This window comes from Vombatus ursinus, unplaced genomic scaffold (genome assembly GCF_900497805.2).
Source record: "Vombatus ursinus unplaced genomic scaffold, bare-nosed wombat genome assembly UNPS02014810.1, whole genome shotgun sequence".
In the NCBI taxonomy this organism is placed as follows: Eukaryota; Metazoa; Chordata; class Mammalia; order Diprotodontia; family Vombatidae; genus Vombatus; species Vombatus ursinus.
The window spans coordinates 48,716,141-48,727,563 of NW_020954588.1; the positions used below are offsets into that span (position 1 = coordinate 48,716,141).

At 48.7% G+C, this 11,423-nt stretch overlaps 1 protein-coding gene across 1 annotated transcript in view; it reads left to right on the forward strand.

Annotated features, from left to right (window-relative positions):
• The first annotated feature begins 3,395 nt into the window (after positions 1–3,395).
• ERFE (erythroferrone) overlaps positions 3,396–11,423 on the forward strand; it is a 24,350-nt gene continuing 16,322 nt past the window's right edge. Inside the window, exons 1-3 of the mRNA XM_027875794.1 lie at positions 3,396–3,479; positions 4,104–4,392; positions 4,589–4,866. Of these exons, the coding sequence (XP_027731595.1) occupies positions 3,396–3,479; positions 4,104–4,392; positions 4,589–4,866 (651 nt within the window). The remainder of the gene's footprint in view (positions 3,480–4,103; positions 4,393–4,588; positions 4,867–11,423) is intronic.

Below are 11,423 nucleotides of genomic sequence, written 5' to 3' on the forward strand. Positions count from 1 at the left end.
AGAGAGAGAGAGAGAGAGAGAGAGAGAGAGAGAGAGAGAGAGAGAGAATCATTGATGAAAACACGAAGAGGTTTTCACAGATGATTTTCTACAACAGACCACATCTACACAATCACACAACAGACTGAAAGGTGTTGGGAATACCAGAGTTTACTGTTCTTATGGTTCATTAACTATATGTAAAAAATCACCAATTTGATAGAACAAAAAACAAACTTATATACAGGCTTTCCTCCAGTGTGGTGTCTCCCATGTATATGTATAAGATCATAATTTATTATTGATACCCAAGCATAAATCAGGGAGACATACACTCACCAAAGTTGCCTTCCACAGTCATAATATCCTATGGAGAGACCCAATGTGGAGAGGATTCCCTGGAGGTGGTGCCATTCATCATATGCTTCTGTTTGGAGGCAACATTGTGCATAAAGTCCCAGAATACCACAGATCTTCTGCAATGAAATCCACAAAGACTCACAAAGAGGTCCGCCTAATTACGTGCACTGGGAAAGCAAATGGATGAAGGATGCTTATGGCTGAGCCTATGACTTGTAACTGAATGGAAAAGCCATTGAGTTGGTGCATCACACATAAAGTACAAACCTTTGCAAATGGACAGCAAACCACACTCAGGACTTATTAGAAGTGCCTGGTTTGCACTGGGGAAATGGTGCTTTTAATCATCTCTGTTTCCTGCCACAAATATCCACTTTAAAAAATATTAATATTCTGGTAAATCTACAGGGACTAGAAGTGATGGAGCACCATAGCTTCTGATGGTTCAAAATTATGGACCACCCAAAAGCCAGCAGAGAGATGAATGGTGGGTGTAAGTAGGTTGCAGCCTGTTACCAATGATCACAACATGAAAGAAGGAAGTGGTATAAATGATACCATCCAGGAGATGTATGATTGGAAAGGGAGATGGGCTGGTTTTGTCAGGATAGTGAAGAACAGTTCTGCACTGGTGTTCATGGGATATAACAAGTGCCAGAGGAAGGACTCCAGAATGTTGGGGAGATCCTACATGGAGAATTTTAGGGGAAATATGGAGAAGAATGGCACAGAACAGCTGGGTTATAGTCTGCACAGGCAAAGACTCTTGTCAGAAGATATGCCTCTCTATTCCTAGCCATGATGGCACCACTAACAACAATGACGATGTGTTTTTATAGCACTTTAAGGTTTGCAAAGCATTTTATAAATATTGCCTCATTTGAGCCTCACAACAACTGAGAGGTAAGTGATATTATTATCTCCATTTTACAGATGAGGAAACTGAGGCACTGAGAGGTTAAGTGACTTGCCCAGAGGGACAAGTAAGTGTCAAGGCTGGATTTGAACTTGGGTCTTCCTGATTCCAATGTCAACACTCTATCTACCATGCCACCTAGCAACAAAGTACTTGCAGCCCTTTTTCCTTTTCTTTTTTTTTTCCGCTCTTTTGCTGTTTCTTTAACAATCTAAAGTACAATTCCCACTCAAGAAGAGCTTATGTGTTTTTGATAACTGTTTATGAACTCTTTGGTTCCTTACATCTTTTCTGTATTCATTTGTGGTGTTCTGTGAAGTCTTTGTATCCTCTGCATTTTCTTTGAGGAGAAATAAAGGGTGTCCTTTATGTACATGCATTTATACCTTGAATGCTTATACAGGAGCAGGGGACACTTTTTACCTACATCTGTGGAAACCTAGACGCATCATATTTGGATGCTTTTCCTGGAATAAACATCAGGAGGGGATATAACAAACCCAAAGAGAAAATGACTTATCTAGGTCACTTCCCAGGATCAGACCTTTCCTGTGACCCTAAGATCTTGTGGAGGCCCGGGCACGTGAGGTACATGTATTATATCTCTCTGTTTTAGTGGTCCTCTAATAGAAAGTATGTCACCCTGATCCTTCTCAGAAAGATTCATTGGCTCTGTTGACTTTAGAAGAAATGTAAACTTTCTGGCACTTAAAGTCCTGAAGAAACTAACACTCATCTACCTTTCTAGTTTTTTTTTTTTTTGCTTTAAGCAATTGAGGTTAAGTGACTTGCCCAGGGTCACACAGCTAGTAAGTATCAAGTGTTTGGCCTCAGGCCGGATTTGAACTCAGGTCCTCCTGACTTCAGGGCCAGGGCTCTATCCACTGTGCCACCTAGCTGCCCCTACCTTTCCAGTTTTATTTCATGTTATGCTCTTTATACAATTTCCATTTCACATTAAGCTTGCTCCCTGAATACCAAATTCCATCTCTTTCCTCCATGCTGTTCCATAGCTGGAAAGAGTCCTGGATAGGGAGACGTGGCTTTTAGTCCCTTTTCTTTCCCACTCTCTCTTTTCCCCTCTGACTCATTGAATCTCTAGCTTTCTTCAAAGTATCACCCAAGGGTCACTTCCTCAGGGGCTCTCCTTTCCTGATCTCTGCCCCCATCCCCCTCCCCAGGTGCTAGTGTGAGCTCTCTCTCTCTCTCAATCTCCTTTCTCCTCTCTCTTTCCTTCTTTCTCAGTCTCTTTCTTTCTCTCTCAGTCTCTCTGTGGCTCTGACTTTCCCTCTTGTCTCTTTCAGTTTCTGTCTCCATTTATTTGCTATTGTATATGGTATAGAATACCTATGGAATGAAAACTCCTTGAGGGCAGGGACTTGCTGTCTCTCATTGTATCCTTAGTGCCTGGCACAGAGCTTGGCACATTAGAGGCACTTAATATATGTTTGTAGAATTGAATTAAATTAAGGATGTTGATAAGTTACTATCTAAATGTCGTACATTTTTTAGTGCCTGACATAGAGCCTTGCAGATGCAGGGATCTTAATAAATGCATGTTTCATTGTATTGCCTTGGAATCCACCCACCTCTCCCTTTATACCTTGTTGGACAGTCCAACCTTTGCACAACACATGGGTTTAATAAACTTTTGTTTGAAGCTGCATTAAGACCCCAGACTTTTTCAGAGGAAGAAATTCTTAGCGAATTGGAACCCCACAGGATGTTTCTAATTTACTAAAGCATCTGCACCAGGGGGTGGGCACCAAAGGAAAGAAGCTAGCGTTGAGTGGTGGACAGAGCCTTGGGCACTGAGTTGGGGACCTGGCTTTTAGTTTCAGCTTTCTCACTAAACCACTGTGTGACCTTGGGTAAGTCACTCTCTGTGCCTTGGTTTCCCCATCTGCCAAAAGAAGGGCTGGACTCTTGCATGGTATAGTGGAACTGGGGCTGAGGTCAGAGGAGCTGAATTCAGGTCCTGCTGCTGTCGGTCACTATTTGTGGGACCTTGGGCCAGTCAGGCTCTTCATTTGTCAAGTGAGGAGGTCAGACCCGACAGCTTCTGGTCTTCCTTCCAGCTCCACACCTCTGATTCAAAGACCACTGAGCTCTGTGTTCCCTTTTTGCTCTGCACTCACCAATGCTAGCTTTTGCTTTCTTCAGCTGGAGTCTGGCCGCTGAAGATGCCGAAGAAATCATTGGCTCTTTTCCCTTTGTGGGTCTTGTATGGGAAGTGGCCTCAAGTCCCTCAAACTCTAAGCAGCCAGGTTCTAGGCTGGCTATTAATCAACCGGGGAGTCTTCTGTTTGGAAGCTTTGGGTCCCAGCCAGCTTTCTGGAGCTCCTAGACTGAAGATAGAGCCTGCCCCCTCCCTCTCTCCATCTCCTGTACCTAGCTTTCAGGCCAGAAGAGGGCTCTGTGGTTCCCCCAGGGAAGAGGGTGGCATCGAGGCGGGGAATTCAAGCTTATTAAAAGGAGGAGATAAGAGCCCGAACTTCAGAGATAGGGACTGAAGTAGGAGCCCAGTGGCCGTAGTAACCCAGAGAAAGAGGCAGCCAGAGAGAGACACACGCACACAGAAACAGAGACAGAGGGAGATAGGGACAGATCACAGGAGGGGGAGAGAAACGAGGACGAAAGGGAGAAATAGATGGAGTGAGAGAGGGAAAAGAGGAGAAGCTTGCGTTTGGCCGGGGGACCTCACACTTCCCCACGAGCTCCGGCTGCCTACAGGATGGAGAGAGGAAAATTAGCACGGACGCTGCTGGCAAGAAGGCACGGACCTTAGGATTCTGCAGATGCCCTCGGTGGCCATCCACACTCAGCCAACCTTCACCGCAACTGAAAGAGGTGGAGAAGAAAAGCAGAAAAGGGAACTCACTCTGGACACCCTCTTCAGCACCACCCCCCACCTGGAGACAAGCCCTCCTTCCACCTTGGAGCAGGCCAGGCTTGGGTCCAGTCCTCCCGTCCCTTCCAAAGGTGGGGTTCTCTGGTGGACCTCACCAGAGGGTCGGAGGGTCCCGTCCATCTGCTCCTGAGGGGGATCGCGTTCCTCAGGCAGACAGGCGGGCCCCTCCGAAGCCACCCCAAGCTGGAGCCGATGGCCAGGTGCCCGATGGATTCCTCTTTCCTGGGTAAGAATGGGCTGTGCCCCAGGGGGAACGGAGCTGATGGATGGCCAGGCTGGCTGTGGGGGACGGCTGGCAGAAGAGCCACAACTAGGACCCCCTCCTCCTCATCCCAGCCTCCCAACCCTTCCAGCAGCTTTCTCTGGTCACTGATCCCCTCCACCCCCTTGTTTCTCAGGGCAACCTCCTGGCTTCTTCCTAGGTCCATGCTTGGTCCTCGGTGGAGACGCGGGGTGCTTGGAGAGGAAGGGCAGGGGCCCCTTCTGGAGGGCTCTGGGCTCTGGGATGGCCACAGCTGTCCTTCCCAGCTGCTGGCTCCTGTTTCTCTTCCTGGGGCTGCTGGCAGCCGGCTCCTGTGATGGCTCCGTTGAGTCGGAGAGGCACGGAAGTAGACGGGGTCCAGAGAAGCAATCTCAGTGGAATGACTTTCCCACGGAGCAAGGGGTGAGCAGCGGCCCTCTGCCAGCCTCTAATGACCTGGTAAGATCACTTGGGCTACCCCCTATCAGTCCAGCCAGAGGGAGGAAGCAGGTGACTTGCAGATCCTATTAAGACATCTCCCTCCTGAAGCATAATCGGGCTGCTGAGGCCATGAGTGGTGGAGGCAGATTGTGATAATGAGGTAAAAGTGGTTAGCCCAGGGGAGGCAGTGTGGGGCAGTGGAAGGAACAACTGGTTAGCCATCAGAGGATCTGGATTCAGGTCCTGCCCATGCTTCTGACTCCCTGGCCTCTGGGCCTGTTTCCTGGTCCATAAAACTAAAGTGCAGGACTTCCAGAAGCATCCCTGTACTCAGTGAGTCCAACCTCCTCATTTTACAGGTTAGCACACCGAGGCACAGAGAGAGGAAAAGACTTGCCTAGAATCATACAGCTAGGAAGTTTCCGAAGCAGGATTTGAATTCAGGTTTTGCTGACTCCAAGCCCAGTGCCCTATCCATTATGTCACACTGCCTCTTCTCTGTCGTCTTAAGTGGCCCTTTGGGAAGTTTATCAGAAAGAGGGGAAGCCAGGGAAAACCCTTTTCTTAATCTGTAGAATAGAAGGCTATTGAGAAATACAGTAAGTGTGGACGTGCCTCGTGGACATGGAGGCAGCTCTCTGTAGAAATTCGAGCCTATTTTGGGAAATGTCGATCCTTTGAATTAAGTCTTCAGGGGCCCTGCGTTTCCACTTGACCTCACTGGATCTAGTGATAAAGGTGGGGTCTCTACTTTTGGGCACAATGGAGGGACTGATATGGGAATCCAGGGAAGAACGAAGAGGGTCTGCAGGCTGGCAGAAAATGAGTTTGGCTCCCGGATGTGTCAGAAGTGCTTGTCCTCTCCCCTCCCTGCTTGGCCCAGAGAAAGGGCTTCTAAGGGGTCTAGATAAGGAGCCGAGATCAGCAGCCGCCTGAGTCGCTCCCCCCTTGGGGGAGCAGAGAGTAGTCCCCATACAAGAAGGCAAAACTCACAACTTTGGCGTCTAACGAGCATCTCACGGACGAGAATTTTAGGACCTGGAATTAAACACAAGAAAGAGACGCTTGCAGACCTCGGGGGTCCCTGCCTGAGAAGGGGATGAGTAGGTGGGGTGTCTCTGTGTGTGCATAGATGTGCATGTGTGTGTGTGTGTCCATGTGTGTAACCCTAAAGCAACATGCTGCCTGTGAAAGCTGTGTGCTCGTGCACACCCTTAAACACGTTTGCTGGCTCTAAGAGAAACATGAATGTCTTGTGAAAGGTGTACTTACTTCATAGTCATTGAGAGGCATAGGGAATAGAGTGCTGAGCCTGGGGTCAGGAAAACCTGGGATTTTCTGATATTGTCTGGCTGTGTGATTCTGGTCAAGCGGCTTCCCCTCTGAGTGGGTTGGACTAGATCAATGACCTCTGAGCTCCCTCCCAGCTCTGGACCTGTGATCCTAGGACCCCTCTGAACTACAGTTTCCTCATCTGGGAAGTGATGGGGTTGGAGGAGATGGTCTTTAAAGTCCCCTCCCCCTCCTACCTTCCCTATTACTTTCAAGGGCACCACCATCCTCCCAGTCCCTCAGGTTTACACCCTAGGAGTCAACCAAGACTCCTTCCTATCTCTCACCCCACTTCCCACCTCCAAGCTGGTGCCCAGGGCTGTCCACTTTGCCTCTGCAGCCCCTTCTCTCCTCTGACACTGCCACCCCCTTGGTGCCCTCATTCCAGGACTGTTGAAAGCTCTGCCTGCCTCAAGTCTCTCCCCACTCTAGTCCAGCCTCCATTCAACCACCAAGTGCAGGTCTGATCATAGCACCCTCTCGACTCCCCTCAGTAAACCCCGATTGCTCCCTGTGACCTCCAGGAGCAAATACAAAATGCTCAGTTTGGCATTCGGAGCCCTTCAGAACCTGGCCCCCTCCCACCTTTCCATCTTCCATCTTCCATCTTTCTCCAGACACCTGCCCTTCCATCCAGTGACACTGGCCTCCTGCCTGCTCCACGAACAAGGGCCTCCACCTCTCCGCTCCGGGCGTTTTCTCCGGTGTCCCCCTGCCTGGAATGCCCTCCCTCCTCTGCTCTGACTACAGACCTCCTTGGCTTTCTAAGTCCCAACTAAAATCCCTCCTTCTACTGGAAACCTCTTCCAGTCCCTCAATTCCAGTGCCTTCCCCTGCTGATGATTTCCATTTATCCCGCCTAGAGCTTGTTTGTCTATATTTGCTTGTTGCCTCCTTGTTAGATTGTAAACTCCTAGAGGGCAAGGACTGTCTTTTGCCTCTTGGTATCCCCAGTGCTTAACACAGTGCTTGGCACTCAGTAAGTGCTCGTCAATGTTTATTGACTAACTGACCTTCTAGTTCTAGACACAATCCTAGGACCTCTCAGAGTCTCGGTTTTTTCATCTGGAAAACAGAATCAATAATATCACTTTGCTCCCATTGCTGTTGTGAGGATAAGCTGAGGCAACGTTTGTAAAGCAATTTTAAAACTTAAATAATCACTAGGGTTGTTACTATAATATATGTTATATATATTATTATTACATTATCTATATTATTATTTTAAAAGGTGGACTCAGGACTCCGGAGCTTTTACGAAGCTCCCACGTTTGCATCAAACCATTGCGAGGTCAGTAGAGAAGAGCCCAGTAAACTGTCCAAGCTGAAGACAAGCCCCAGCCGGCCCTCACCTCGCACATGGCTTTTACGTTAATCCTAACACTTCTCTGGGGCTGTGAAAGTTTGCAAAGGCAGGTAGTCTGAGCATTAGGATCCTCGGTTTACAGGTGAGGAAACTGAGGCAGAGATAAAGAGTCTTGTTCGGGGTGGCCCAGGTGGCCGGCTCACTGCCTCCACCAGCTGCCTCTCCTACATACAGGAGTCCTGGCCTCCAGAGCCATCCCCTGACCTTTCTCCATGTCCAGCCCTCGGTGTTGGGTCCAGGTCCAGACTCCCTCGGGGGAAGGCAGCTCTGCTGTGTTACATGGCCATGATCATGAACTCCCCAGAAACTTTAAAAAGTCAGATGGGGGTTGGGGAAATCTGTGGATCCAGGGGAAACTAACTGTGGGGTAGAGGACTGGGAGAGTTCTTGTAGAGTCTGTGGCCACCTCCCCAGGGACTACAGAGGAAAAGTCGCTCACTCATCCAGGGACCTTCAGGCAGTAAGGAGCAGGGGCAGAATTAGAACCTGGTGCCTCTGACTAAAAGACTGCTGTTCTTTCTATCACTTTGAGGCAGTCGTGGGGGAGGAGGGGAGGGAGCGACATGTTAAAGTGGGATCCTCTGTAAAACGAATAGCGCACAGTAGGGTGCTCATTTGGTAAGAATGACAATCATGTCATTATAACGATCAGAGGCCGTGTTTCACAGTGGTTGGAGGCAGGGAGGCCTTGGTTCACAGCTTCCCACATCATCTCTGACACGTCCCAGCTGGGAGACCCTGGGCATGTCATTCCACTGGATTGTGCCAGAAGACTGGGTCACTGGAGTGCTGAGGTGAGCAGAGATCCCCACATTGACCGCGTCAGAGATGCCGCGGCGTTCACACAGAATTCCCTGTTTGAGGCAGCGCCGCCCAGCGCCAAGACCTTCCATGCGTACTGTCTCATTTGATCCTCCTCAGAGAAGGAAGGAAGGGGTCACTTCTCCAAGGTCACCCCCTGTCCCCTCATGCCAGAGACATCCCCGCCAGCCTGGCTCATTCGCTGCCACCCTGTGCACGCGTGGCACTCCATCTCTAGTCTCTGCGCCCAGGTTGTCTCCTGGAATGCCCCTCTCCTCCCCTTCGCCTCTCCCTCATCGTTCTGTGGTTCAGTTGTTTAGTCGTGTCTGACTCTTCCGTGGACCATAGCACACCCGTGCTGTCTGTGGGGTTTTCTCATTGGAGTGGTTTACCATTTCCTTCCCCAGTGGCTTAAGGCAAACGGTGAAGTGACTTGCCCAGGGTCACACAGCTAGTGGGTGTCTGAGGCCAGATTTGAACTCAGGTCTTCCTGACTCCAGGCCCAGAGCTCTTCCACTGAGCCACCCAGCTGCTTCCTCATCATAGATGACAGTTATTCCAGGATGTCCCAAAAAAATCTCAGTGCGAGTAAAAGACTTTTGGGACACCCTTTAAAATGCTTGAAGGTTTGCAAATCACTTTACACATATTAATAATGACAATAATGATGATGATGATAGCTAACATTTATCTAGTGCTTACTATGTGCCAGGAACTGTGTTGAGTGCTTTACAATCATTGTCTCATTCAATCATCACCGAAACCCTGGGAGGTAAGTGCTATTATTATGCCCATTTTATTTTATTTTATTTTATTTTTTTGGTGAGGCAAATTGGGATTAAGTGACATGCCCAGAATCACATAACTAGTAAGTGTCAAGTGTCTGGTCTGAGACTGGATTTGAACTCAGGTCCTCCTGACTCCAGGGCCAGTGCTCTATCCACTGTGCCACCTAGCTGCCCCTCATTATGCCCATTTTACAGAAGGGGAAACTGAACCTGAGAGAGGTCAAGGGACTTAGAAGGGCCTTGGGTGGGATTCAAACCCACTGCTTCTTGACTCTGGATACAGCGATCCAACCACACTCAGTATCCCTAGCTTCTTCCAAATCCTAACTCACTGGCAGCCTCCTGCAGGAAGTTCTCCCAGATTTCCCCAGAAGCCAGTGTCCTCCCTTCCCCCAACCTGGGATTTTTTGGGGGTTTGTACATGTTCTGTATTTACTTCTCTGTAGACATGTAGAGCCCCTTCCCTACCCCCAAGCAATTGAAAGCAGTCATCATGCTTTTTGTCTTCAAGTCCTAAGCTCCAAGCCCGCTGCCTGGTAAACAGTAGGTGCTTAGCAGTGAATGAATGAGTGAATGAATGAATGAGAGATCCCTCTCTCTCAGTCTTTCCAGTTGGTCATTGCTTAACTCTTCTCATCCCAGTGGCCTAAGACACCCCCCCCCCCCTCCCCCTCGGTCCTGCCTCTTTCTTGTTCAGAGCAGGGAGCCCCACATGGGCAGCTACGGCTTCGATAGGAGTGGCTTGTGAGAAGCAAGGACTGGCCTCTGGCCAATCAGCCATGGGGGCCTGTGCAGAGTGGGATTGGAGATGCTTTCAAGCTGACCCCTTAGCTTCCCTCCTCCTGCCCCTTCTCCTACCCTTGGGGCAGCTCAGCTGTTAGAGAATGTGTGCAAACCAAGCTCCAGAAGGAAAGCCCGGGGATTCCTGGGCTGTCCTGGCCGGAGCACTGCCTGGGAGTCAGAGCCCCTGATGCACCAGGCTCCGGATCTGTCAGTGAATGCGTTAGACTTGATGGAGACTGGCAGTGAGAAGAGCTCAAGATTTAGGGTCAGGATAACCTGAGCCATATCCTCAAAGGGCCTCAGCTTCTTCATCTGTAGAATGGGGAGAATAAGAGCTCCTGCCTTCCCAGGCACATTTTGAGGATTAAATGAGACAATATATGGAAAAGTCTTTGAGGATCTTAAAGAGTTAGAGAAACATGAGCTATTTGGGACTGAATCATGATATGATCACTTCTTAGGCTTGTGTCTATTTGTATTAAATCACATTATCTCATTTTTTTCCTTCAGCCCATGATTTCATTGGTATAAGAAGCTCCTTCTATGATGCAGATTAGCCAGTCCATGAGCATTTATTAACAGCCCCCCCCCAGAGTCTAAGGAGCTGCCTCAAGTCACTAAAAGGCTGAGCATCAAAGTCAATGTAGGTTAGAAACAGGACCCAGGATGCCTTAGCCCTCAGGCCAGACCTGGATTTGCCAGGCCATGCTGCCTCTCATGGTATTTAATATCTGCTTCTTCTACATCAATGTTTGGTAATGTTAGGGAAGATCCCCCTCCTCCCCAGATCTTAATCCGAGAGAAAAACAAAACAAAACACTCCCCACTCCCAAAGAGCTTACCTTCTCCTGGGGGGAGGGGCAGGAAATAACATGACATGCATACATCTAAGTAAATAGAAAATATGTACATTGTAAATGCAAAGTAACTTATGTGTGTGAGTGTGTGTGTGTGTGAGTGTGTATGAGTGTATGTGTGTGTGAGTGTGAGTGAAGGGGTAGTACTAACAACTGGGAACAACAGGACAGTGAAATTAATTCAACGATCATTTATTAGGCTCCTACTATTTTTCTGGCACCATATGAGATGGGAGGGATGCAAAGACAAGGGGAAACAGTCCCTGACTCCCGGGGGCTCCTATTCCAGCGACTTCTGTCCAGGGAGAGGCAGACATTGATATGAGAAGCCCCGAGTCAGTCACACGAGCGGCCATCCGGACCAGGACTGTGCCTCTGGTACTGACATTCAAGGCTCTTTTGGGGGTGAATTGAGTAGCTGTTAGTGTTGACTCTAAATATGAGCGACTGATCCCAGATGTCTCGTGTGGTGTAGTGGAAAGTTCACTAACTGAAGGAGTGTGGTGATAGACAGATAGACAGACAGATGGATAGATAGAAGACAGATAGATAGACAGATGGATAGATAGAAGATAGATGGATAGATAGAAGATAGACAGAGAGATAGAAGATAGATAGATGGATAGATAGAAGATAGATGGATAGATA